Source organism: Cygnus olor, chromosome 28 (assembly GCF_009769625.2).
Source record: "Cygnus olor isolate bCygOlo1 chromosome 28, bCygOlo1.pri.v2, whole genome shotgun sequence".
In the NCBI taxonomy this organism is placed as follows: Eukaryota; Metazoa; Chordata; class Aves; order Anseriformes; family Anatidae; genus Cygnus; species Cygnus olor.
Genome location: NC_049196.1, coordinates 2,472,560 through 2,499,360, shown reverse-complemented (window position 1 = coordinate 2,499,360; position 26,801 = coordinate 2,472,560). Strand labels below are relative to the sequence as shown.

The window sequence follows — 26,801 nt, the reverse complement described above, 5'->3', positions numbered from 1 at the left end:
GGGAGGAACAGTCAGTCCTTCAACCTTACCGCCGGCTCCAGATGATTCACTCTTTGCACAATATCTACACTCCTGCCCCTGGCAGCCTGCCCCTCTTTTGAAGTTAGTAGGTTCTGAGAGGCAGGGTGACAGGCGGGAAGGTCAACGGCTATTTTAAAATGTTCCCTCTCTTGCAAAGCAAACAATCAGCCCATAAATCTGACATTTTGTCTCCAGGACCGCAGCCAGTCTCAGAAGCTCCGACTTCGCGCTTGGTCCTTCTTGCCCAGCGAGGAAGGGGAGAGCGGGCAGCGCGTGGGATGGGAGCAGCAGGGACCTCGCAGCCCGCAGGGCAAGGATGCTGAGCCCAAGGACGCCAGCCAGCACCTGGCGCTGGTGGCTTCTCCTGCACGGGATGGACTAAGGGTGGCCTGGGGCTGGCTATCATGTTCTCCACCAGCCTGCGAGGCCACCAGCTGCCTCCCTAAGGGAGGAGCTGATATTCCTGCGGCTATTTTAAGCCGGGACAACCACCGAGGCACCACAGCAGCAGCAAGGGAACGGTTTCAAACCTTGTGGCCCGAATAGAACAGACTGGAACGAGGCAGCCTACTCAAAATGGTTCAAAAGCTGTTCACAGCCTGCGCTGGGAACAAACCAGGCACCGGTACCAGCAGGGTGCACGCTGGGGTGACCCCGAGGAGCCAGCAGGTCTCACGCTCCCAGCTTTTCCTATACAAGCAGGGCACGAGGAGCACAGGCAGCGCCACGCGCGCAGGCACAGACCCCAGGGAGCCAGGCCTCCCCTCCCGGCTGTCCCCCAGTTCGCTCACCCGTTCGCGGAGGAGGGAGATGCAGAAATCCACCTCCTTCTGGCGGAGCACCTGGAGCTGAGATGTTCCGTGGTGGTCCACGATGAGCCGCAGGTACGTGTACACTGCCATCGCTATCAAGATGCTGCTTTTCAGTACCCACTCTCTGCCAAAGGAAGGAAAAAAAAAAAAAACAAACATTTTCAGCCACATCCTAGAGGGAACCATGACGAGAAATTATATACAGCGAGAGAGACCGAGGCCAGAAGCAACCAAGCACTGAGGAAAGGAGCAAGGGCAGGGACTCCAGCCTGGAGAACATTCACCCACTGACTGTTTGCCCTCCACAACCGGCTCCGTGCCAGCTCTCGCTACGCTTTGGGCCACCCCTTCCTCCCCCGTGGAGGGTCCCATTGCAGTCTGCCGGCCGGGGGCTCGGACCCAAGCTCTCCAGCAGGGTGGCAGACACACACAGGAGCTGCTGGGTTAGATTTCCAGGGCCACGGAGGTGCTCACGGCCACAACAAGCTGAGCTATTTGCAAGCGATGACGTGCTCAGGGGTGAGCACAGGGAGCAGCTCCATGAACAGACTCGGCCTCGATGCTAGCACTGCCTGCCACAGGAGCATCTCCCCCCATCCCTGCAGCCATCCAGCACCGAGCAAGACACAAGGCAGCAGGACGAGCTACAAAGGACCTTCCCACAGGGGCAGGGCTCCACGCTGCCTGTCCACGAAGCAGGTGCCTCGCACGCAGCTGAGGCACGTGGCGCTGCCGAGCAGAAAGCCACCCCTCGTGCTGCCCGAGGGGAGAGACAGCACGGCAGCAGGGATGCAAGGAAGTCAGCATTTGTTCCTTTTCCTTGGCCGGAGCAGCACGTGCAGCTCGGGCAGCGCATGAAGAGCTGCTGCTGCCCCATCTCAACCACCCGGCAGCACGGGGGGCAGAAGGAAAAGCACAGCTGCGACTACGGGGACGCCAAAATGACAAAAGGAGAGAGCTGGGGAGAAGGAGATGTGCTGATTTGCAAGAGAACGGATCTAGCTACGTAGAGAAGGTCTGGAAACCGCACCAGAACAGACAGCACAGCACAGGAATCCATCCCCCTCGGAGCAGGACAGAGGCAAGGGGAAGTGGCGAGCCTCGCCTGCAGCACGAGTGCCTACAGGCACGGTCGTACTCCACTTCTGCGCCCTCGGAGGGCAAGGCGGCTCATGGAGCAGTGCTCCGGCGGCTTTCTGCGAGCAGATTTGTTTCCCAGTTGTATGGGCGGGTGCCACAGCCCTGCTCCCCTGGCAGAGGGCGGCCGCCAGCCGCCGCGGCTCCCGCGAGCGCCCTGCCCGCTGGGTGTGCCGCGTTCTCACCCTCCCTTATCTAACTGCAACAATAAATACTCTTGGTCCATAAAGACGACCGAGTCAGCCTGGCTGTTTGCGCTGGATGCCAAGAACGGGCCAGGCCGGCTCGGTGCCTCCCGCGTGATGGATAACCCGCAGCATCTCCCGGCCCAGCCAGCCGTAAATCAGAGCCCCGCAGGAGTGCCACCGCCGCGCGCGGCAGCTGCAACGCCACCGCCACCTGAAGAGACACCAGCCCGGTGGCAAATGAGTCAGCTGCCCTAAATCACCGGAGGGAGCCTGGGAAGACGTGACAAGTGTTTGCTTTCCCAGGCTCTTCTCGCTGCATCGAGCTGGCTGCGAGGAGCTGATTAATTAGGCGACCGGGCGGCGTGGCCGGGCGGCGCTGCGCGAGGTTACGTCTAGGGAGGATGTGGGAGTAATTAAGGCCGGGATCCCGGGGGCTGTCAGGTCAGCATCTCCCCCTTTTCCCAATGAGAGCTGCGCAGAAAAGAAAAACGCTGTCAAAGGTGGGGGGGGGGGGGTCAGAAGCCACCCGCAGCCCCAGGATTCATCGATCGGGCAGGCAGAGAAGATGAAAACGCTTGGGGGAAGCGCTGCGCTCGCGCAGCCGTTAGCAGCGAGCAGCGAAATTATCGGCTGGCTTCCGAGAGGGAGTGGAGTGGCCTCCCCTCCAGTGCGGGCAGTGCCTGAACAGCAGCTTTGTTGTTACTGGTTTTAATTAAACCAAGCACTCAACACGCTGAATGTGGAATCAGATCTTCACATGCGTGGCTTTAATTAAAGCTCTGCCTTCCCTCTGATCAAAGGGCATAAATCCCCGCGGAGAGCTGCAGGTTCTCCTCTGGGCTCGCTCCCAGGCCTCAGCTCTCCTCGTGCAGGGTTTCTGGGCTGCTGCAGGATGTTCCCCGGGGCACTCCAGCAGCACCTTCAGCAGGGGCCGAGCCTTTTCCTTCCACATCTGCTCCTGTCAGACTCCTTCAGTGATCGAGCTCAGCTAGCATTTAGTGCGCTGGGCTGTCTCCTGCAGACCCAAGGCCAGATGTGGACTCGGATCACCAGCGAGAAGCTGTTTCTCCCCCAGTCCAGCTGTTTGCAGTTATTTGTTTGCAAGGCAAAAGCTGTAACGTGCTTTGGCGAGACAAGCAGAGCTTCGGGGATGTTCCGAGGCGCGGACTGGCAGCAGCGAGCAGCAGCAGAGCACGGCGAGACCACGTTAAGAGCGGGTAAAGCTTGGAAGCAGCTGGGAATGGAAGAGCTGAGCTTAGCACGAAGGGAGCCGGGGAAATGCTTCCAAGGAGCAAAGGTCAGAGAAGCCCAGGAGATCTCGGAGGGTCTCTCCACGCTTCCTCCAGCGAGCCCGCACAGCGGGGCACTAGATGGCACTCACGGCAGCACGCATCGGCACAGCTAATCCCGGAGACAAATCACCAGGACTGTTAGCCGTGGCCAAATAAATGCTTTAACAACTTGATTGTTAACCACAGTAATAAGCGATTTGAGGAGAATCGCTGCTATTATAGACAGCGCTTGGTGAAAAGCTATAGGCTATTTAAAAATAATGACTCTGCCCAGTTGAGGGCTGCAGCTAGGAATTCTGCTTATCATCAATTAGCGGCTGCTTTGCCAACAAAGGACAATGCAGAGCCCACAGGACAATACTTCCCAGATGGCTTGTCCCCAACAAATTAAAGTTGCAGCCCCAACGAAGCGGGAGCTGTTTAAACACAGGAAGCTTTTTGGGCAATTAACTCTGTCCTACTCCTGCGAAAGGAACACCTCCCCCGCAGCTCAGGAAACGCAGGAAGAAAATATTCCTGGGATGCTGCTCGGGGGCCACGCGTGCTCCTCCGCACGCCGGGTGCTGCCGTGGCACGGCCCAGGTGCTGCGCGCTGCGGCACAGCCGTGTCCTCGTGCAACGCCCGCGGGAGGCTGCGGGACAGGCACCAGCCTGGGCAGAGCGTCTTATCTGACGTGGCACGCAGCCGCTCTCCAAACCCCGCGGAGGTTTGCTAACGGAAGGACTTGAGGACGCCCTCCCACACACAACCTGCAGCAGGAGGGCTTTGAGAGCGAGGGATTCGTGGCACAGCCTGGCAATGTGCTTGGTGACACGTTAAGGGAACGCAGGGGTCTTTTGCACAGGAAACCCCATCAACGCACTCCCACTCGGGCTCGTGCTGCAAGTGCTGCTCCCAAACCTGCCTCTCGTGCACGGGGCAGGACGACAAACCCTCCTGGCCGGCAGGCGAGGCGCGCGCTCACCCGCGTAACGCCCGGCTGCCGCTCTCCTGACGGGACCAGCCTCCGCCAGCGCCTCCCGAGCACCGTACCTTTGCTCCGTCAGGATCTCCAGGACGTTCTCGGCCAGCCAGATGTTCTTCGCAGTCACATCCCCGCCTGAAAGTGGGAAAACAATACGGGAGAGAAAAAACAGTCGGGTTAACGGTGTGGTTGTGCTGCTGGATTCAGCTGGACCACCGACGGCTTCAGTGCCTGTACCCCCAGCAAGGAGAAGCTAATTAAGGGCTCTGGAGCACATCCTGCTGTCTGCTCCTACTCTGCCCGCTGCACACGCTTGGCTGTTCCGAGATGTACTGATAGCGTGTTTATAAGTGCAGCAGACTGGCTTTCTGTTAGGGGATCAGGGGGGTCTTTACTGCAATCTTGCAGAAGAACTGGAATATGGAGTCAGGAGTTATCCTTTCTGGGAAGCAGAGGAGAAGCCAGAAAGGGGTGAGATCCAGTAGCTGGGAAAAACAAAACTAAACAAAAACACATTCCCAGCTGCTGAGCCTACAACAGGGACACAGCATCTGCAAAGAACACCCGAGCTCTCCAGCGAAGGCCAGGTGTCAAAGCAGAGTCTTGCCCTCTCAGCGTGCCTTCGGCACGAGGCTGGAGCCCATGGCCAAGGCCACGAGGAGCAGAGGGCCTCCTGCGGCAGGGGCGCAGCGAACTGCTAGAGCAGGCAGGCCAAAACAATGGGGTCACAACAATTAAGGCATCGTAAACGCGGTGAGAAGTGAGACTGCGGCGTCCTTCCAGAACAGCAGGGGCCCTGAACGGGGAGGTGTAAGCAAGGGGAAACAAGGGATGCCTTCACCGATGGGTTTTTAAATGCTCTGTTTACGCTGTGACAACAGGGCCAGGACAGCTTGGCTCCCGCTCAGGACTCTGTCCCCTCCCTCCCCGTTCTTCCTCCCCTGAAGAGCAGACCTAGCAATTTCCAATCCAGGCTGCCCAGCCCCGCGTCACGGGCACACACAATAAAAACACAATGTCAGGTTTTATGGTGGGACATTAATTCCCCCGCAGTGGCCAGCACCAGGGCTGAGTAGGGAACACGGAAGAGGCACCGTTCCTGTGAATCCGGAAAGGCGTGTGTGCGTGCACGAGTGTGGGGTGCTCACACCAGGCCCGGTGGGAACACGCTACAGGCTTCCATACGGGCAGCCCCAGCTCCCTGCGAGAGCTACTGACTTTACACCGCATCTCTGATGAGTTACACGGCTCTTGTCATCGCACAGGTCAGAGCGGGGACCAGGGATGATGCCGGTGCTCGTGTGCAGCGTGACAGGGTGAAAGCTGGCAGCAGCAGGAACCAATTCGCTTCCTGTTCCAGCATTTGCCAGAAGCCTCCTGGCTCTCTCTGTGATTCACTCCTCGTAGAGGGTGTTGGGAGCAACAGACTCGTGAGGGTTTATCCTCTGCTCCATCCTTCCTGGAGAGATTTCCTCACCAGACAGGTTGGGGCAGGCTGAGCGCCTGCCAGCGAGCTCTGCTCCTGCCTGTCCCGGGTCCTGTGACGCGGGAAGCCTGTCCGGACCTGGCCGCGCAGCAGCCCGGGCTCTGGCTCCGATTCCAAGCGCAGCACACCACGAGCCCTGCTGCGTGCCCAGCCTGCTGGCACGAGCAGGCGGATGCAGGCAGATCCCGCTGCCTGGGAGCACGGAACCCACCTGCGATCTGCTTCATGAAGGTCATGCAGACGCCGTCCGCGCCAAGCACGCCGCTCTTCACCAGCTCCCGCAGCAGCCACACCAGCTGGAGGGGGGGAGAGATGAGCGCAGGTTCTGCCAGACCCTCCCACGACACCCCCCCCCAACACCCCGGCTGCCCCCGTGGCAAACGCCACCACCACCCCGTATTTCCCTTCCACGATGTGGAGCGAAGGAGCTTGTCCCCAGGCCCCCCCAGCTCCAACGCCCCCTGCTCGTCCTCTGCCAGGCTGGCATGAGGAGGGGGGCTCTGGGGAGAAGACCTCTCCTCACCTGGGTCCGGCACGTGTCCTGCAGCTTCAGGTACTTCTCCATGAGGATCTGGTTGATCTTGTTGAGAACAATGTTCATGCCATCTCGGCTCACCAGTGCCAAGTCCCGGTAGCACTGCAGCAGAGAACGGCAGGAGATGGTTACAGATAAAGGACCACAATGGAAAACATACCGTTGTTTTTTTTTTTTTTAAATCAAAACCTGATTAGATAACAGCAAATAAACTGATCTCAGGGAAGGAGGAACATCAAGGCAGGCAGGCTCCGTGGCGTGACCTGAATCAGCATCCCAGGGCCAGGCCAGGCCGAGCCAATAATCCTCCGGGGCACTACAAATGACAGCTGGACGCGCTGGGTTTAACCCCGGGGGCCAAAGGTTTCGCACTCCAGAACAGACCCCGTCGGGTGGCTTACAACAACCTCCCCCGTCCCCTCATCCCAGCCCTCCCCGTGCTCTGCCACGGCTCCAGAGAGACCAATACCAGAGAGGAAAGACAGCCAACGGTCCTTGGGAAGGATCAATGAATAAACAGTCCCATCGAGATAGGGCGAGGAAGGACCTTATCGGCCAGCGGCCAGGAAAAATGCTGGCCAGAGAGCAAAGGTGCTGGCTCTCCCTTCCCCTCTGGTCAGGGCAGCAGGGGGTGGAGGGCGCCGAGGAAGTAATTTGCTAAGTAGTTCTGAACGAATGTTAATTTGCGCCGGTAAATGTCATGATACTCCTGAGAGCAGGGGTCTGCTCTCTGCATCCTACTTTAGAGTTAATGAGGCCTCAAAAGATCCCTTTGATTAGGCTCCCCGTGCTCAGGCTTTCTCCCTCCCTTTTCCATAGAGAACCTTTTAAAGAAATAAAAACAAAACTACAACAACAACAACACAACAAATCAGAATCCGAGAGGTGCAGACTTTTTGGGGCCTCCAATTGCTTTTGAAATGCTAAAGGAGTACCCGCGCGAAGCAGAGCCAGACTCGGTGTCTCCACGCAGGCTGCTACCTGGCCAGGATCACGCATCTCCTTTGGAAGAGCAGCACATCCATCGGGAAAACGCCTGCGAGGAGGCAGCCCGGGACACAGCCAGCCCGGGATGCCAATTCCCCCGAGGTCTGCCCAGGCTCAAGGTTTTTCCTCCGTTGTTTGGAAAACGCCAGCGCTGTCAGGCCCCTGCCCTGCCTGGATCCTCCTCCTCTGCTCCGGTGTGGGGTCAGGGCAACCACCCGTCGCCCCTCGCCCGTCTCTCACGGGCAGGTTCGTTTCTGCGCCCGGAGGAGCAGCAGGGAGGTGAACGCTTCGCACCTTAGCAGCTTTTCTTGGCGGTCAGGAGCTTCTGCTGCGGTCAGGGAGCTCATTTTCTGGGTCACACACCCCTGCCCTTTGGATTTCTGGTGGCCGTGCGGGAGGTTCAGTGCCCAGCTCTGCATTTAAAGCCACTTTCAGGTCCTATGACACAGCTCAGAGCACGGATTAGCTCCCGACGGGCTGGGCTGACCCCGGCAGGCCCCAGGAGAAGGGCTGCAACGAGCAGCCAGAAGAGATGCTCCAAGGAACTCACTTCAGCGTCAGTCCCAGGAGAAGGGCATCACAACCCTGTTACCTCTGGAAGTTTGGCAGCTCTTCCTTCACCTCGCTTGCTGCAAACTTCCCCGAATGTCAAACACCGCAGAAAACCACAACACAACCCACACAAAGGACGCTCCTGATGCCTGCTCCAAAATACAACCAGAGGAGCACAAATCCCCTTTTATCAGGGTTCACGGCGGTGTCGCTTCACTGCTTGCTCAGACAGGTCCGACCGGACCCCCACCTAACAGCCTCGGGCACAAGGATGGCAGCGATAATCCAAAGAAAGGTGCTCGGAGAAAAATCCTCAGGGCTCCGCTGCCGAGGGGGCGGGGAGAGGACCTGAATTTCTCGATTATTGCCAAGGCTGCAAACAATCCATCGCCTCCTCCCCGCTGCTCTCGGCAGATCGGAGCCGCCGCTCGCGCAGGCCATTTAATTAACAGGAAGGAGCAAATGATAAATGTTTGCTTTAAATGAGGGACTGGGGGGTGGGGGGGGGGGAAGAAAACAGCCACGGAGCGGAGGAGAGGCCCCCCCAGCAGCGGGGCCGCAGAGGCGGACGGCTGCCGGAGGAGGTGTCAGGAGCTGGGCTGCGGGGAGGGCTCCGTGCCCTCTGATCCCGGAGCCGAGCGTTAATTAAAGCGAGGGGTGCCAGGCGGAGGAGGGAGATGTGACACATCAGGGGCCGGCACTTGGATATTTGAAGGCGGTCAGGCGTCCCTCCTCGCAGCTGGGGGAGTTCAGCACGGCTAAGCTCCCCCGGCCGGAGCGTCAGGGCAACGAAGGGGGAGGAGGAGGAGGGCTGCGTGCCCACCGCCAGGGCTGGCCGCCGCTTCTTCGCCCCGTCGGCCAGCCGCTGGGGCAGCTCGAGCCCCCTCCCGGAAAGGGAGATGCTCTAACCAACCTCCCGGGAGGAAACGGTGGCGCCTCCAGCTCCGAGCACCAGCAGAAGCAGCCGGGGGACGGCACGGCCGCGGGGCCAGCCGAGCCCCAGCGGCGCGCGGGGGCCAGGCGCCCGCTAAGGAACGCAAGATGCCCGAGCAGATGGCACGAGATGCCTCTGCTGACGTGCTGGGGCTGCAGCACACGCCGCACAGCCCTGCCTGGCTTCTAGGGCAACGAGCACACGAGTACCCTTGAACGTAAACACAGCCCGCTGCAGCGGTCTTGTCTTTTTTCTTTTTTTCCCTCCCCTGGGCAAACCAGCGGGCTCGCGGAGGAAAGCGAAGCCTCCAGGGGTTGTGCTCGATTCAGGGCAGCACCACTTCCACAGCATCCTCGCGGGGTTTGACGCTCCCCGACGCCACGCTCTCGTGTCACACCGAGGCTGGGAAGCCTCCCCCAGCACCAGAGGTGCGGAGGCTGCCGCAGATGACCGGGGCTGGCCCAGGACCTGTAGCTTCTTGCTGGAGGATGGGCGCAGCTCTGCCCGTGGCGTGACGGTTTCAGAGCTCTCTCAAGAGCCCCGCAAGGTGCCCTATCTGTCGGGCAAGCGTTAACCCCTCTTGGTAGGCACGGGAGCAAAGGCAAGGAGAAAATCACCCCCGAAGCCTAGCAGAAAATCATCGACTGCCTTCCTGTCCCTGCCGTCTGGACACAGGGCAGGTGGCAACAGCAGATGACATCAGAGCCCAGCAGACTGGCAGATCCAATTACTCCCCGAGAAAAGGGCCGTGCTCCCAAGAGCAGATCTGACAAGAGCAGGAGGACCAGCCACGTCTAATTACCGTGGCCATGAGCAGCGAGCGTGCCCCCAGCCTGCCGCCTCCGAGCGCGCGGGGGTGCCTGCCAGCAGCTCGGACACGCGGAGCCAGACTGCTCGCCCCCTGCCAGAGGAAATTGCGGAGGGGAACGCGCTGGAGAGGCTCTGCTCTGCCCCTCGCAGCGCGATTGCCACGCAGACCGAGCGCTGGAGCTGGCCGGAGTCACTCTGCCTTGGCTTCCACTGCCCCGAAGCACCTGCCCCCCGCATCCTGCGCTACCCACGCTCAGCTAACGGGGTGCGGGTGCTCCCCACCAGCTGCGGTCCTGGAGGAGAGCAGAGCATTTTATTTGGCGGCTCCCGCACCGTGCCACAGCTGCTCAGAAAGGAGATGTGCTCGGCCACGCTCTGAGATCCAGCCGGGTTCAGCCTCGCTGGGTTTGCGAGTCCGACATCTTACGTCCGGTGCACGAGGCAGAATCAGGCCGGAGCCGAAGGACAGCAGGGCGGGGGATTGTGCGAACAGGCTTCAAGGAGGCAGAGCAGAACACAGCCAGAAGGAAACCCGACCTGCACCAGCACTGCGAGCAGTCGGGCCTAAAGACTCCCAGGAGAAGCGTGGTTTGCTTTCGAGATGTGATCTCTGGGGAGCAGAGCTGGAACTTCAGCGACAAGGAGCGTCCCGCCCAGCAGCGCCAAGCCAGCCACGCGTTCTGGGAGCTGATCTGGATCCGCGGCTTCGGCGGGGAGAGCTCTGCCCTCGCAGCAGTGATTAAATCAGGAGAGGATATTGCATGAGTCACCTTCGGTCCAGCGCAGCGCCAGGACTTAGAGAGCATCCCTGACGGCACGGCACGCCGCTGCGCTCGCTGCAGCCGCTGCCTTCCTGCCTTGAGTCCGCTTCAACCCTCTTCGGCTCTGCTCAACACCGGGCTGCTGAAACACATCCAAACGAGGACCCCCGGGTACCTCTTGCCACGCGCAGCCCTTCCAGTGGTGCTTTTGGTTTTCCTTTTGTGCTGCTACAACCAGGTCTGGTTCCTCCAACCGAACACCGATTGCAGCTCCCTCCCCGAGCTCCCCCATTTAGCAGCAACGCTGCCCAACCCTCCTCCAAGGTCTTCAAAACACAAAGCATTCATCTTCACGTAGGTAACTAACAGCAGTTTTAAAATCACAGTGTAGAGCAGCATTAAAAAGTTATTTAAAAATTAAACCCGGCCTGTGAAATCAATAGAAGCGACCTGCTAATATGCAATTTTCTCCAGGAACTGGACGCGTTTCTTCTCCTCGAGAGTCTAAACGATTATTTCTGTAGGCATCTGCGCCCAGCCCCCAGCACACAAATCTGTTCCGGGCCTCCAAAGGCCAGGCAGAAGCTGAGAAAGGGTTTATGGTTTCTCGAAGACTCAGTGCTCGCCTCCCACAATGAAAAACAATTAATTCTAGGGCTGCGAAAGAACCCAGCCAAGCTCCCTTCCCTGGTGGCAGCGTCTGCATTCCCCCAGCAGCAGCTGCTGCAGCGCCTGTGCCACGTGGACGTAACAAAACCAGGAACGGTCCAAGCAGAGTCATTGCCCTGCTACAATAAACAGGGCTCGGCGCTGAGGACCGCAGCCAGGCGCCTGCTGGTGTCTGCACGAGACCAAAAACCTCCCCAGAAGCACCTCTCCGGATCCCAGGCTGCCTGGAGAGCAAAAAACCCTCGGGAAGAAACTCGCAGCAGGCGCGCGCGTGCCTTACCTTCTGCGCCTGAGCAGGTTCGGTCAAGACCAGAGTGAAAAGACCCAGGCAAATCTCCTCGTGCTGGGGGGTGCCTTTGCATATCTGCGGGAGAAAAAGCACGCGCCGCCTGTGAGCAGGTCGAGGGATGTCAGAGGAGAGCAACGAGGGGAGGGAAACCTCCCTCGAGGCTGCGCAACGGGCGCTCAGCGGGGCAGCCAGCAGCCCTCGGGGAACTCGGGGCAGGAGCACAAAGGGACACGAAGCGCACGAGGCCTCCCCAGCACCGGTACACGCTGGGGAGGTTAACGCTGGGGCGAACCCCTCGCGGCACAGAGAGCCTTCCAGGGATTTTGGCGGCACCGTCGGAACAAAACGCCCCGAACCCAGCAGATCAGGAGCCCGGCAGGAGCCCCGAGCCCTCTCCTGCTGCTGGGGACCTGCGGGGGCTCTCTCCTTACAGCCTCCTACAGCCCGTTCATCCTCGTGGGACGGCCTTTCGTAGGTTCCAAGCCTTGGGTCCAGCCTGGGTCGCCAGCTTTTTCCCCCATTAAGGGGGAGGCAACGTTTTACCACTGATTCCAAGGGCCCAAGGTGTTCTGGGGAGGAAAAAACACAACTAACAAGTCAGGGAGCCCATTAAGATGTCACACGACAGTTCTCCTTATACGGTAACGTCTGCAGCCCGCTGGCAAGTATTTTAAGCCGAGGCAGAGTTAGAAATAAATGCTCCATCCTTCACCAGAGGGACTGAACCTGCCCTTTCCAGCGGGCTGGAGCCTGGCTGTTTGGAGGCCAAGAAAAAGCTGACCCGAGCGGTGCAGGAGGACAAAAATACCCGAGAAATGCCAACACCAGGAGCACGTGCACAGAGCCGCGGGCGTGCGCGGCGCTCGCACGCTGGCAGGGACACACTCGGCGAGAGCTGCACCCCGGCTCGGCTCCCAAAACGCGCCGCCAGACGAGGATGAGAGCGCCGCCGTTTTGCCTTTTCACCGCAATAGCTCTGAGAATCCTCGACAGGTCGAGGACAGGGAGAAGGCAGCAGGCTCCATCCCCCAGCCTCTTAACGCCCGCCTGCTCTTTGTGCTCGCTCCCAGGCGGCGCGCGGCCTCTCGGAGACGTGCGCGGGCACAACGCACCCCGAGCGATTTCTGCCGGGCAGGACCTCTCGTCCGCCCAAGAGGCGACACTTACGTGAGCGTTGAGGGCATCGTTGGCCTCCCTCTCCGACAGCCCGCTGGTCAGCGACGTGACGATGCCCACGCACCTCTCCAGCCTCTGAAACAGACGAGAGCCGACGTCAGGGCCGGGCCCAAAACCCAGCGAGCCCCCAAACCCCCTGCCGGCCGGGGAGGCGACCGCTTCGGGGACCCGAAGAGCCCAAAAGTGAACGTTCTCGTTCAGCGATGGTAATTCTGACGTCATTTAGACCCGAGGCCGAGGCGCGGGCTGATTCGTAGGAGCTCCCTCCGAGCAGGAGCCACAGCCCGGCACGGCCACGCCGCGGCAGCCCCGGGTCTCTGCAAGGCCCCTCGCCGCCGCTCGGCAGCCCGGAAACCTGCTGCTGGAGCTGCTCAGCGCCCGCGGGAGTTCTGGCCGAGAACAGAGAGCAGCAGCGGGCGTTTGCAGGCAAGCAGCCCCGGTCGTGAAGCGATGGGAGGCCACCCCAACACGCGGTACTTCGTGAGAGCGCGCGGCAGAACCTTCCGCTCCACTTGAGAAATCGGGAGTGGTTTTTTAGCAGGGTTTTTGCAGATTATTTCTCCTGGAGCCGATGGCTTTGGCTGCTCCGGAGCTACCCCTGAGCAGCCCAACGCAGCCCCTGCGCCGCCTCCCCCGGCACGTGCCGAGCCCACCGACGGCTCCCACGCGGCTCCGCGCGCCGGAGGAGATCGGCTCCCGCAGGCACGGCAGAACACGGCGGGGGCAGCGGGGCTCGGCCGCCCCTCCCGTGCAAAACCCGAGGCCCGGTGGCAGGAACGTGGCCCTGGTGGCCGCGGGGACAAGCAGGGAACGTGGCGTAAGGCGGGCAGCAGGCAGGTTCCCAGGAGGTTATCACTGCGCGGGCACCTCTTGATTAAAACGCAAGCCGGGCGCACAGATTCGGGGCCTGATTAGCGACTCCTCTGCATATCAAAGGGGCTGCGGAGAAGACGCTGTTGAGACGGGGGTCAACAGTTGTGCAACATGAAAGGAGATGTACCGGTCAGTAAGGCGGGGATAACGCCTTTGTGGGGCGGGCTTTGTTCGAGGCCCGGCGCCGGCATTATGCGGGAGCAACGGGGCAAAACCCATGAAAATCCCCGCTCTAAAGCGGACGAATTCCTTGAAAGGGAGGACGAGACCCCGCGGCTGAGAGACAGCGCCAGGAAAAACCCCGGTGCGAAGTAAGACAACTCGTTGGCGGGTAATGCAGCCAGTGAGCCACCAGGAGAGCCTCGCGAGGAAGTCCAGCGCCAGACGAAGCCTTTGATCCCAGCCCCGCCGACGGGATCGGGGCTCGGCGTTCGCTTCTGGGGCCGAGCGGGAGGCAGCAGCCCGCTGCTGCGAGGCTGTTTGAGAACCCAGTTTCTACCTCGGAGCAGTTTCAGCAGCTCACGTCCCAGCACCGAGCTCTACCGAGCCCCCTGGCCATCCGAGAGGACAATTCCTCCGCGCCAACACCGGGGACGAGATGTTTTTGACGAGCTCCAGCCCTCCCAGGCACCTCGCTCTGCCGGACAGACGAGCCCGACCCGCAGCCCCCAGCCCCGGGAAGGCTGCGGGAGACTTTTCCCGAGCGCGGCACCTTCGAAACCTTGACGCGCGGCAACCACACGTGGCTCTCCCCGTGCTCCGTTTCCCGGCGGCTGGAGCTCGAACACGAGAAACAAACCCGTGGCCCTAAGTCCATCGGCGCTGCCACGCTCGGGAGCGCGAACGACGCCTGAGCTCGCTTCTTCGCGCTGAGCTTTTTGCTGGAAACGTGACTTCCTCGCGGGGCAGGAGGCAGGCAGGAGGCAGAACCCAGGAGAACTCTCTGGAAGCCCTCTCGTTCCGGACGAGCCTCGGACCCCGCTGGGAAGGCTCCGTGCGGACCTGGCCGGGCCCCGCCGAGCGCGTGGAGGGAACAGAAACGCGCCGCCCGGGGACGGGGCCAGACCTTGGGACCGAGCCGTTCCCGTCGCCACCCTGTTTTTCCTCCTAAAGCCCAAAGCCAGCGGGATTTCTTTTCCCCGATCCGTGCTGCTTCGGGAGCTTCGGCCCCGCTGGTTCCCACCACGCAATAAAGACCCGGCCCCCCCGCACCCCCAGCTGCTTGGAGGGCACACAGGGGCCCCGTGCTGCCTCGGGGACGGTCCCGGGGCTCCCCCCGAGCACCGGGGGTGAAGCAGAGGGGCCGGGGGGGGGGGGGGAGGTGCAGGGCTCCCGGGGGGGCTCCTCCCCAGCCCCCGGTGGTCCTGGGCAGACCCCAACCCCTGCTCACCCCCCCCCCCTACTTCACGCCCCAGGGGAGCTGGGGGGGGGGCACAGCTGTAAATGGGGGGCTGAGAACGGTGTCGGGGGGGGGTGCTGGGTGGGGGGGGGTGCTGGGTGTGCCCCCTGCCCGCTGCCCACCCACTGTCCCCCCCCCTCCCCCCCCCCAGCCCCCCGGGCACCTACCTCCTCCAACTCATCCTTGGCATCCAGAAGAGTGGAGACCAGCAACTTCCCTCCTCCTCCTCCTCCTCCTCCTCCTGCCGCTCCCCCCTTCCCCTTCTGCAGCTCCATGGCTGCCGGGGGGGGGGCCCCTAACGAGGGGGCGGGGGGGGCCTACCGGGAGGTGTGGGGGGGGCTCACCCGACAGCAGCAGCCCCCCCTTCAGCCCCCCGTGCAGAGCCCAGCGGTGCCCCCGCCCTGCCCCTCCTCACCGGGGGCTGTTTTTTTTTTTTTTTTTTTTTGGGGGGGGGGGGGGGGGGGGGGGACGCTGAGGGCGAAACCCCCCCGGGAGCCCCCCCCGCTCCTGCACCGGAGGGGGGGCGGCGGCGAACCGGGAGGTGGGGGGGGGGGGGGGCCCCCCCGGCCCGGGGGGACCCGGGGGGGGGGGGGGCACGGGGGGCGGCGCACACACGGGGGGGCTGCTCTTCGACCAGGCCTCGGCCCCCCCTGCGGGCTGTGGGGGCACCGGGAGGGCACCGGGGGGCGCGGGGCGGAGGCTCCCGGTGAGCCCCGGGGGGACAAGGCCCCGGCGGGGGGGGGGGGCCGGGGGGGGGGCTCGGGGGTCCGAGGGCGGCCGGGGGGGGGTCCGGGAGCGGGGGGAGGGCGGCGGCTCCGCGCCCCCCGCCCAGCGCCACCGGCCGGAAGTCACCGGGAGAGAGACGGGAGGGCCCGGCGGGAAGAGGAAGAGCCCGCCGCCGGAAGCGCCCGCCCCCACGGCCGGCAGGCCAATGGCGGTGGAGAGCGGGGTTTGAGTGGCAGCGCGGGGAGCAGGCGAGAAGGGGCGGGGCCGCGCGCGGAGGGGCGGCCAATGGGGAGGAGGGGGCGGGGCCGAGCCGCGCGCGAGCCCCGCCCACTGCTGGGGGCGCGCCGCGGGGTGAGCCCGGGGGGGGGGGGCACGGCCGGGACCCCAGGGACCCCCCCGGGATCTGCGGGACCCCCGGGACCCTCAAACCCAACCCAAGGCGGGCACGAACGGGCCCCCCCCGAGACCCCCGGACCCTCCCGGGCCCCACAACACCCCCCGACACCTCCGGGACCCCCCCAGGACCCCCAAACCCCCCCGGGACCCCCCCAGGGCGGGCTCAGCCGGGACCCCCCCGGGACCTCCGGGACCCCCAAACCCCCCCCGGACCCCCGGGACCACCAAACCTCACTCAAAGTGGGCACGGATGGGACCCCCCCGGGACCCCCTGGGATCCCCAACCCGCCTCGGGACCCCCCCAACACCTCCCTGCAACCTCCCCCCCCGTGGACACCCCCCCCCCAGGCCGTCAGCACCCCACATCCCCCCTCCCCCCCCGACGCCCCCACACCCCAAAACTCGCTGCCTGGGGTGCCCCCCCCCCCCCTCCCCACTCCGAGCCCCCTCCCCAAATTCGAGCTGCCCTGCAAAGATTTGGTGCAGGGGACGCTGGGGGGGGGAGGGGGGGCGTGGGGGGGGGGGCATGGGTGGCACCAAGGTGCAGGGGACACCCAGCGCCCCCCTGGGAGGGTGACATGGGGTGGGGGAAGGACACCCAGTGCCCCCCCCCCCCGAAGGAGGACATGGGGGGGGCTCCCAGTGCCCCCCTGGGAGGGTGACGTGGGGTGGGGTGGGGGGGACACCCAGTGCCCCCCCCCCGGAGCAGAGGACACCCAAGCACCTGCGCACACACCAGCTTTATTACAAAAATCCGAGCTCCATCGCTCCCGTCCCGCCGCCCGGAGGTGGGGGGGGGGCACCGACCCCTACCCGGGGCACGGGGCCATCCCCGTGTCCCCCCCCCCCGGCCACCGCCTGCTCCTCCGCGCCCCATCCCGGCCGATGCCCCCGCCGGGCTCGGGGTGCCCCCACCCGCGGAGCAGTCGGGGTTCAGCCTCAGCAGCGGGCCCCCCCCCGTGTGGCCCCAGCCTGGGGGGGGGGGGGGGGCACACACGGTGGCAGCGGTGCCGGCCCCGTGGGGGGGCTCTGGGTGCGGTGGGGGGGTCAGCCCCGGGTGCTGCTCCCGCGCTCCCCCAGCAGCCAGTACGTCCTCACCTTGCCCTTGCCCTGTGGGAGAGGAGGGGGTCGGGGGGGGGGGGTTGGGGACCCCCAGTGGGGCTGGGGGGGGGGGCACGGTGGGTGGGATGGGGGGGGGGGAAGGGGGTGCAGGGGGCACCCATCGCCCAAGGGGGGCTGCAGGACACGGATGCAGATGGGGACCCAATTCGGGGGGGGAAGCGCATGGGGGGACCCCGCTGGGGGGGGGGTCCCCGCTGAGGGGGGGGGGGGCCGGGGCTCACCTTCATCTCCACGTCCCCCCGCAGCTCCAGCTCGAAGCAGCCGAACTCCTCCAGCACGGCCTTGGTCACCGCCGAGATGTGGATCTTCAGGGCTGGACGGAGGCGGCCCCGTCAGCACCCATGGGTGCCCGGACCCCCCCCCCTCAGCCCCCCACCCCCACCCCGGCCCCGCTGCCTTCACCTTCCCCGTTGGACTCCATGCGCGAGGCCGTGTTCACCGTGTCCCCGAAGAGGCAGTACCGGGGCATCTTCAGACCCACCACGCCGGCGCAGACGGGCCCTGCGTGACCCCCAGTGAGCCCCCCCGTGGCCCCCAGCCCTGTCCTGGCTACCCCCCCCCCCCCACTGGCTCTGGCCCCTGGTGGCCCCCTGGGCGCTGGTGTCACCTCCGCCCCTGTCCCCCGGGTCCATGTAGGGGGTGGGTGCCCCCCAGCCCCGTTGGGTGCCCCGTGCCCCCACCTCTGCTGGCCTGTGGGGGGCCGGGGAGCCCTCATCCCCAGTGACCCGCGTGGGTGCCGTGTCCCTGTCCCCACCCCGCAGACCCCCGGGTATGCCGTGTCCCCGTCACCATCCCTGCCGAACCGTCTGGGTGCCACGTCCCCAGTCCCACCCTTTTGATGCACGTGGGTGCCACGTCCCTGTCCCCATGCCCACTGACCCACGTGGGTGACGTGTCCCCATGCCCATCCTTTTGACCCACGTGGGCACCCCGTCCCCGCGCCGCTGACCCGTGTGGGTGCCACATCCCCATCTCCATCCCCACCAATCCACGTGGGTGCCATGTCCCCATCCCCATCCCTGTCCCCACCGACCCACATGGGTACCATGTCCCCATCCCCATCCCCACCAACCCACATGGGTGCCACGTCCCTGTCCCCATTCCCACTGACCCACATGGGTGCCACGTCCCCATCCCTGTCCCCATCCCTACTGACCCACAGGGATGCCACATCCCCATCCCCGTCCCCACCGACCCACAGGGATGCCACGTCCCCATCCCCATCCCTGTCCCCACCAACCCACATGGGTTCCGTGTCCCCGTCCCCACTGACCCACATGGGTGCCACGTCCCCGTCCCCGTTCCCACTGACCCACATGGGTGCCGTGTCCCCATCCCTGTCCCCACCGACCCACACGTGTGCCCTGTCCCCATCCCCGTCCGCGTCCCGCTGACCCGTGTGGATGCCGATGCGCAGCTTGAGCTGCTGCTGCGGGCGGTGGCGGATCTTGAAGGAGCGGACGGCGTCCAGCAGCGCCAGCGCCATGCGGGCCACCTCGCGGGCGTGCAGCTTCCCGTTGCGCACCGGCAGCCCCGACACCACCATGTAGGCGTCCCCGATGGTCTCCACCTGCGGGGACGGCGGCGGGCCGTGGGGTGCGCCGCCGGCTCCGGGGGCGCCCCGGGATGGGGGGCGCGGCGGGCGCGCGCCCTCACCTTGTAGACGTCGAAGTTGTCGATGATGGCGTCGAAGCAGGTGTAGAGGTCGTTGAGCAGCGTCACCACCTGCATGGGGGTGCTCTCGGCCGACAGCGCCGTGAAGCCCACGATGTCGCTGAAGTAGATGGTGACGCTGTCGAAGGCCTCCGCCTGCACCGTCTCGCCCCGCTTCAGCTGCTCCGCCACCGAGCTGGGGGTGCGGGGGGGTTGGGGTGAGGGGGGGCGCAGCCCCCAGACGCCTCCCTGGTGTCCCCAGCCCTGAGCTGTGTTGGGGTCCTGGGGAGCTCCAGGCTGCTGAGCTGCCCTGAACCGCTTGGGGGTCCTGGGGGCACCCCAAATTGTGAGCCATGGCGGGGGGGGGAGGGACTGGGGGGTCCCCAGTGCTTCTGGTCACCTCCAGCCCCAAGCCACGGGGGGGCTTTGGGGTCTCCAGGTTATCCCCAGGTCCTCTGATCACCCCCAAGCCTCAGGGGAGCCTTGGGACCCCCAGCCCCTCCAAGCACCCCCAACCACGCACAGCACCCACAGGGAAAACACTGGGGGAACAGGCAGGGGGTGCTGGCGTGGTGCCCCAGGGTGCTCGATGCCGGGGGGGTTACAGACGCCCCCGGCCCCCACCCCGGAGCTCACTGGGGCAGGATCTGGTAGAGCAGAGCCTCGGCTTTGCGCTTCTCCTCCAGGTAGGCCTGGGTGCGCTCCTCCACCAGCTCCTCCAGGTTGTTGGCGTACTGCTCCATGCGCGACAGCAGGTTGTCCAGGATGTTGCTGCTGCTCTCCCTGCGGGCAGGGGGTCAGCGCCCGCGGGGGGGGGGACACGTCGGGGACCACCCGGCTCCCGGGGGGGGTGGGGGGTGGGCACGGCGGGAGGCGCAGGCACCTGTTGAACTTGCGGAGCTGGACCTTGATCTGGTTGAAGTCGGGGCGCTCCAGGACGTCCTCGGCCCAGCAGTGCTGCATCAGCTGGCCCAGCTCCTCCAGGTGGCACCCCACGCTGGCCGAGGGGCGGAAGCTGGGGCGCTCGCCGCTCTTCACCCGCTCGATGATCTCTGCGGGGCACGCACCCGTCAGCAGGGCCGGCACCCAACAGTGGCTCCAAGAACCCATCAGCAGGTCCATGACCCCACAGCAGTGGGTCCAAGCACCCATCACAGCAGGTCCCAGCACCCATCACAAGTCCAAGCACCCCACAGCACGTCCAAGACCCCATAGCAGCAGGTCCAAGAACCCCATAACAAGTCCAAGACTGCACAGCAGGTCCAAGCATCCATTGCAGTAGGTCCAAGACCCTATAGCAGGTCCCAGCACCCATCACAAGTCCAAGCACCCATTGCAGCAGGTCCAAGCACCACACAGCAAGTCCAAGACCCCATAGCAGGTCCAAGACCCCATAGCAGCAGGTCCAAGGACCCATAACAGTAGGTCCAAGGACCCATAACAAATCCCAGCACCCCATCGCAGGTCCCAGCACCCCATAGCAGGTCCCAGCACCCCATAGCAGTGGGTCCAAGCACCCATCACAACAGGTCCCAGCAACCCATAGCAAGTCCAAGACCCCATAGCAAGTCCAAGACCCTATAACAGGTCCCAGCATCCCATTGCAGCAGGTCCAAGCACCCATCAGAGCAAGTCCAAGACCCCATAGCAGGTCCCATCACCCCATCCCAGGTCCAAGCACCCATCACAAGTCCAAGCACCCATCAGAGCAGGTCCAAGACCCCATCCCAGGTCCCATCACCCCATCCCAGGTCCCAGCACCCATCAGAGCAGGTCCAAGACCCCATAACAGGTCCCATCACCCCATCCCAGGTCCCAGCACCCATCACAGCAGGTCCAACACCCCACAACAGGTCCCAGCACCCCATCCCACATCCCAGCACCCATCGCAACAGGTCCAAGCGCCCCCCAGCACCTCCCCGGCGCCGTCACCCCAACCCCTTCCCACCTTTGGGGCTCAGGTCCATGCCCTCCACGTAGAAGACGCCGTTGCGCAGGGCGATCTCTTGCAGGATGATGCCGAAGCTGTACACGTCGCCCTTCTGCGTGCCCCGCGCCGGCGGCGCCTCCATCCGCAGCAGCTCGGGCGCTGTCCACAGCTTCTCTGCAGCACCAGGGACGGGGTCGGGCCGGGCAGGGACCCCAGGGACGGGGACGGCAGGGCACGGGGGCGCTGCTCACTGGCGAAGAGCGCGTGGGAGTCCTCGCCGTCGGGGGCCGCGCGGAAGCTCTCCAGCCCGTAGTCGGTGATCTTCAGCACGAAGCGGCTGTCCACCACGCAGTTGGAGGACTTGAGGTTCCCGTGGGACACGATGACGCCGTTGTGCAGGAACTGCATCCCCTGGATGGGTGGATGGTTGGTTGGACGGACAGACGGACGGATAGATGGATGGGTGGGTGGGTGGATGGATGGATGGATGGGTGGATGGGTGGATGAATGGGTGGATGGGTGGAGGGCACTCAGACCCGGTCCCCCCGCCCTGCCCTGCGGAGAGCCCCGTGGGAAGCGGCTCGTTACCTTAACGATGTCATGGGTGAGGGAGTAGCGGAACATCCAGTCCAGCGTGATGCTCTCATTCTCCAGGATGTCCTGGGGGTGCAGGGGGGTCACCTCGCTGCTCTACCCCACCCCGGGCAGCCCCATGGGGCGATGCAGCCCGAAGGCAGGGTGCTGGCCCCGTGTAGCCCCGACGCTGGGTGACGGGCTCCTATCGGGGAGGGATAGGAGGGACCCCGCTGGCACCTGGAGGCTCCCGCGGGGGCAGTACTCGGTCAGGATGCAGATGTTCGGGGGGTCGGTGCAGGCGCCGATGAAGCGGGTCAGGTGCTCGTTTTGGACGTCCCGCATCTAGGGGACAGCGGGCTGTGGGGCCGGGCTCTGCCCCGCTCCGGGGACCCAGCCCCGCGCCCTGTCCGCCCCCCCCGGCTCCACCTACATGCTTCAGCTCGAACAAGACCTTGCGCGTCAGCTCGATCCGCTTGCGGTTGAGGTGCTTCACGGCCACCAAGTTGCCCTGGGGGCAGGCGAGGTGGTGGGTGCTGGGTGGGCGGGGAGCACCCGGTGGGGTGGTGGGTGCCCGGCCCCGCTCCCGTGCCCCCACACCTTGTAGTACGCCGTCTTGGCGTAGACCTGGAACTGCCCCTCTGCGGTCATCAGCGAGCCGTAGTTGGAGCCCCTCTGCAGGAAGCACGCGGGGTGAGCTCATCCCTGTGCCCGTCCCTGTCCCCGCTGTCGGGAGGGGGGGGTCTGGGGACGTTTTGGGTGCTCACCAGCGAGAGCGTGAGCTTGCTCCCGGCGCTGCGCAGATGCTTCTCCAGGCTGCTCATCTGCACGTCCTCCCAGCGGATGCGCCACAGCTCGGCCGCCAGCTCCTTCTCCAGCTGCAGCTTCCTGCAAGCGGGAGGGCAGGATGAGACCCCCGGAGGTCCCCCAACCCCCTGGGGCACACAGCACCGCGGGGGCCACCCCCTCCCTCCCCAGCCCGGTACCCGCACCTGTAGATGAAAAAGGAGATGATGGTGATGGCCAGGAGGATCAGGCTGACCACGAGGGACAGCACCTCCAGGGTGCTCAGGCTGGCTGCGGGGCGAGAGGAGGGCGGTGAGGGGCTCGTGGGTGCCCCGGCCCCTGCCCCGACGGGGGTCTCCCCCCGCCGACCCCCCGCCGCTCACCCTTGCGGCACTGCGGGTCGCTGTTGTCAAAGCCGCAGGGGGGGACGTCGGAGGGAACCTTGTTCCCCGGCCAGTGGATCTCGCGGCCCGGCACCATGTGGATCTTCTTGGTGGTGCCGTTGTAGTTGGCCACGATCTGGGATGGGGACGAGACGCGGGTGGGACGAGGCCCCCGGTAGCCCCCTGGGGACCGAGGTGGCCCCGCGCTGGGGCTGGCTCTCACCTGGAAGTCACCGTGCACCGGGTCCATGTCCCACAGGGAGTAGTCGCTCTCTCGGTCCCCGTTCTCGTCGATCTTCAGGAAGCCGGTGACGCCTGGGGACGGAGGGCGAGGGGCTCGGGGACAAGCCAGGGACCCCAGCCAGGGGACGGGGCACGGGGCCAGCGCTGGCGGGGATGGTGGCTCCATCGTGCCCCGGGCTGTAAATCTCCATCCCGCTGGCTCCGATCCCAAAATACCAGCCTGGGAGCGTGGCGGGCGGGCAGCACCCAGCCCTGCTGGGGCCGGGCACAAGGCTGGGTCCGGGATGGGGCTGGGGACAGGACGGGGACAGGACGCCCACCGTAGAAGGTGCGGTTCCACATCTGGCGGGTGATGGCGGAGGCGTTGGTGATGGAGCCGCCCCGCTCCAGCGTCTCGTTGACGGCCTGGGCGTAGAGCAGCACCCCGTCGTGGAAGGCGGCCGCGATGAAGTTCATCTGGGGGCACGGAGCTGGCTGGGGACAGGGCACAGCCGGGGACCCGCATCCTCTTGTCCCCAGCAGCCCCAGGTCATCCTGCACCCCCTCATCCCCAGCAGTCCCGGCTCCATCCCGCGTCCCTTTGTCCCCAGCTCCCTCCCATGTCCCCTTTTTCCCCAGCTCCATCCCGTGTCCCTTTGTCCCCAGCTCCATCCCTTGTACCTTTGTCTCCGGCTCCATCCCCGTCTCCACCTATTGTCCCCAACGTCCCCAGCTCCATCCCATGTCCCTGTGTCCCTGCCTCCATCCCCTGTCCCCAGCTCCATCCCACGTCCCCAGCTCCACCCCTGTCCCCCAGCAGCCCCATCCCGTGCCCCCCACCTTTCCCAGCCCTGTCCCCGTGCCCTACTAAGCCGTCCTTCATGGTGTAGTTGAAGTGGGTGAGCGCCTCCTCCTTGAGCCGGGCCAGGAAGGGCCGGTACTCGGGGTTTTCGGGCTCCTTGTAGGTGATGATGGTGACGGCCTGGGGCGGGGGCGAGCAGTTGGCAGCAGGGACGGGGACCCTGCCCGCTCCCCTCCGTTACGGGGTCCCCCAAGTCCCAGGGGCCGGGGCAGGCTGGCTTCGTGCTGCGCCTATTAATAGCTCCGGGCAGCGCTGGAGCCGGGACCTGGGGAAATTAATCTCGCTTCCTTCCTCCTCCGGGGCTGCCAGCAGGGAGCGGGCGGGCAGGGGAGGCTGGGGCAGCTCCGGCACTCGCGTGAGGGAGAAGAGGACGCACGCGGGGGGGTCCCTGCCCGCGCGCAGCACCCGGGGGTGCTCACCTCGAAAGCTTGCCGGGCGCTGGCGTCATCGCGGTCACCCCGCTTCCAGGGCCGCTGGGGCTCGGGGAAGTGGCTGCCCTGCAGGCTGGCCCCGAAGATGTCGATGTAGAAGAAGGCGTAGTCGCCGCGGGTGAGCCCCTCGCGCCAGGCTTGCAGCATCAGCTCCCGCAGCGTGTCCGGCGCGCAGCACACGTAGACAACTGCGCGGGGCGAGACCGCTTATGGCACCGGACCCCCACCGTGGGTGGTGAACCCCAAACGGGGACGGTGACCTCAGCCCAGCACCCCGAGTCCCTCTGCGCCTGGGTCTGGATTTGCAGCAGCCGGACCGGCAGCGATAATTAGGGCGATTTAATAACAGCCCCGTCCTGTTATCAGACCCGAGGGTCCCCCACCCCGCAGCAGAGGACGTGCCTTGGGCTGTGCCACCCAGCACGGCATGCAGCAGGGACCAGGGGCTGCTGCGCCCTTGTGGGCACCAAGCGGGACGCTGGGGGGAGCGGGGGTCCTGCGCCCGCTGCCTGCCCGCGTGCCCCCGCCGGGCCCTGCCCGAGGTTTCCTGTTTTCCTGACTCCGTTTCCCTCCTCCGCACGGCCCAGATCGACGGCCGAGATTTATTCGCCAGGACCCCGGTGGGTGCCGCTGCCCCGCGCCCCCTGTCCGCTCCCCCCAGCAGCACCCTGGGGTGCTGCCCGGCGTCACCGGGCTGCCACCGCCAGGTCCCCAGACAGCACCCAGCGGGGACAGCGGGGTCGGGCGGACGTCGCCCGCCGCTGCCAGCCCCTGGAGCCGCCGTTCCCGGGGGGAGGGGGGGGGCGCCCAGACGGCTCCGGCCCGGCGGGAGCGGGGGGCCGGTGCCCCGGCCATGCCAGCCCCGGGCAGGCGGCGCCCCCGGAAAGCGGGTGGCAGCGGGGGGGGGCGCTGCCCGGGCCGCGCTCCAGGGCTGGCCGGTGCCCAGTGCCCCGCCGGGGGGGCTGCGTGCAGGGCCGGGGCGCTGCGGGTGTGCGGCGTGCCCACCCGTGCCCACGCGTGTCCGGCCGTGCCACGCGTGTGGAGCCCCGCACGCCCGCGCCCCCCCCGCACAGCCCCGCGCCCCGTGCTCCCTGCGGGGGGGGCTCCGCTCGCACCCGCGCACAGCCGGGCAAAGCCGTGATCAGCAGGGTCGGGCTGGGAGTGCCCCTGGGGAGCCGCGGACACCCGTGGGGAGCCGGGGGCACCCGTGGGGAGCTGGGGATGCCCGTGGGGGGCCGTGGACAACCGTGGGGAGCTGGGGACACACGGGAGAAGCTGGGGACACCCGCGGGGAGCCACGGACCCTGGGGAGCTGTGCACGTCCGAGGGGAGCCGCGCGCACCCTTGGGAAGCCACGAACGCCCTTGAGGAGTCGCGGACACGCGAGGGAACCTGCGCCCGGCAGTAGCGAGCCGCGCACGCCCTTGGGGAGCCGCGCAAGACCCTGGGGAGCCGCGCCCGGCTCTGGGGAGCCACGGACACTCATGGAGAGCCGCGGACACCCGAGGGGAGCCGTGCCCGGCCGCGGTGAGCCGCGCACGAGCCTGGGGAGCCAGGAACACCTGTAGAGAGCCACGAACACCCTTAGGCAGCCGTGCCTGGCCGTGGTGAGCCGTGGCCACCTGAGGGGAGCCGTGCCCAGCCGTGCTGAGCAGCGCACGGCCCCGGGGAGCCCCGGACACCCGTGGGGAGCCGCGGGCACCCGAGGGGAGCCGCGCCCGGCCGTGCCCCGCCACCCCCGCACTCACTGCGCCCCTTCTGCTTGATCTCCTGGATGATGAAGGAGTAGTTGCCCTTGTCGCGGAACACCACGTCCATGACGGTGAGGTTGCGCAGCGTGGGCAGCTGGACGTAGAGCCCCTCGGCGGCGAAGAAGTACGGCCGGTCGTCCAGCTTCTCGTCCCAGTAGACCAGCAGGGCGCGGCGGGTCCAGTTGAAGCGGCGGTGGAGCTGCACGCCCAGCTCGCCCAGCTTGCGGTGGCTCGGCCCGGCGCGGGTGGTGAGCCCGAATTCCTCCCGCTTGTCGTCGAAGCCGTGCGCCTCGGCCCCCGCCGTCACCAGCGGCAGCCGCCAGTGGCTGGTGAACCGCGCCACGGGCGCCGCCGTGTACACGCAGCCGGGCCCCACGAAGGCGGCGGGGTGGTGGGCGAGCCGCAGGTCGACGGCGGCCAGCGGGGCGGCCATCTCGGAGCACACCCCGTGCCGGTCCTCGCTGCTGCCGAACACCCAGCGCAGCGTGTGGCCGGCCAGCAGGTCGGCTCGCCCGTTGACGGCGGCGGCGGCCAGGCGAACGGCCGGCCCCACGCGCGGCCATGCCCACGGGTAGCTCACGTTGCGCTCCGGCAGCACCACCGCCAGCGTCAGCGCGGCCGCCCGGCCGCCCGGCCCCGCGCCGCACAGCGCGGCCAGCACCGCCAGCATCGCTCGGCCGCCCGCCGCCAGCGGCTCCCCGCGGCGGGCTGAGCCCTTCCTGGCCCCCCCCCCCGCCCCCCCCCCTCCCGGGCCGGTGACAAAGGGCTGCTCCCAGCCACCGCCGGTAACCCCTTCCTGCCCGGCCCCGCGGCACCGAGGGGTTCCTCGCAGCCCGGACCTCCCCGCACACCCCCCCCCCCCCCCCCCACGCGGGAGCGGGAGCCGCGCGGATCCACGCGGCGGGGCGCGGGGTGCGGGAAGCGCAGCGCTCCGCCACGCCGCGGACACGGGTGGGACACCCAGCGGCTGCCCCGACGGCCCCAGCGCCGGGCAGGGCGGCGCGGAAAGCCCCGAACCCCCCCCTCCCCCCCGGGGCGCGGCGTGGCCGTGGGACCCCCCCCACTCCTCCGGGTGCCGGC

General features: G+C 65.9%; 2 protein-coding genes across 3 annotated transcripts in view; both read right to left on the bottom strand.

Annotated features, from left to right (window-relative positions):
• The window catches only part of INTS3 (integrator complex subunit 3), a 38,990-nt gene extending 23,795 nt beyond the window's left edge, over positions 1-15,195 (bottom strand). For both annotated transcript variants that reach the window (XM_040539208.1, XM_040539210.1), the window contains exons 1-7: positions 15,054-15,195; positions 12,606-12,689; positions 11,430-11,513; positions 6,425-6,538; positions 6,113-6,197; positions 4,484-4,550; positions 813-957 (exon numbers count right to left, since the gene is read on the bottom strand). In XM_040539208.1, coding sequence (XP_040395142.1) covers positions 813-957; positions 4,484-4,550; positions 6,113-6,197; positions 6,425-6,538; positions 11,430-11,513; positions 12,606-12,689; positions 15,054-15,161 — 687 coding nt within the window. In that variant the 5' untranslated portion in view covers positions 15,162-15,195. The remainder of the gene's footprint in view (positions 1-812; positions 958-4,483; positions 4,551-6,112; positions 6,198-6,424; positions 6,539-11,429; positions 11,514-12,605; positions 12,690-15,053) is intronic.
• A 1,538-nt stretch (positions 15,196-16,733) lies between these two features.
• Positions 16,734-26,399, bottom strand: NPR1 (natriuretic peptide receptor 1). The gene is made up of 21 exons (XM_040539187.1): positions 25,719-26,399; positions 23,959-24,158; positions 23,546-23,659; positions 23,019-23,154; positions 22,679-22,770; positions 22,456-22,591; positions 22,279-22,363; positions 22,054-22,174; positions 21,887-21,961; positions 21,720-21,797; positions 21,527-21,631; positions 21,302-21,373; positions 20,965-21,124; positions 20,732-20,887; positions 19,667-19,835; positions 19,420-19,566; positions 18,787-18,979; positions 18,526-18,700; positions 17,533-17,631; positions 17,352-17,443; positions 16,734-17,118 (listed from the first exon to the last, which is right to left on the bottom strand). Exons 1-21 carry the CDS (start codon positions 26,389-26,391, stop codon positions 17,056-17,058), a joined length of 3,141 nt encoding a protein of 1,046 aa, XP_040395121.1. The 5' UTR covers positions 26,392-26,399; the 3' UTR covers positions 16,734-17,055.
• Between the last annotated feature and the right edge of the window lie 402 nt (positions 26,400-26,801).

Coding starts and splice junctions, on each gene's coding strand:
- NPR1 (XM_040539187.1), bottom strand. CDS start 26,391: ATGCTGGCGGTGCTGGCCGCGCTGTGCGGCGCGGGGCCGGGCGGCCGG. Junction 22,364..22,455: donor CGACCCGCAGTGCCGCAAGG/GTGAGCGGCGGG, acceptor CTCGCCCCGCAG/CCAGCCTGAGCACCCTGGAG. Junction 21,798..21,886: donor CCAAGACGGCGTACTACAAG/GTGTGGGGGCAC, acceptor GCCTGCCCCCAG/GGCAACTTGGTGGCCGTGAA.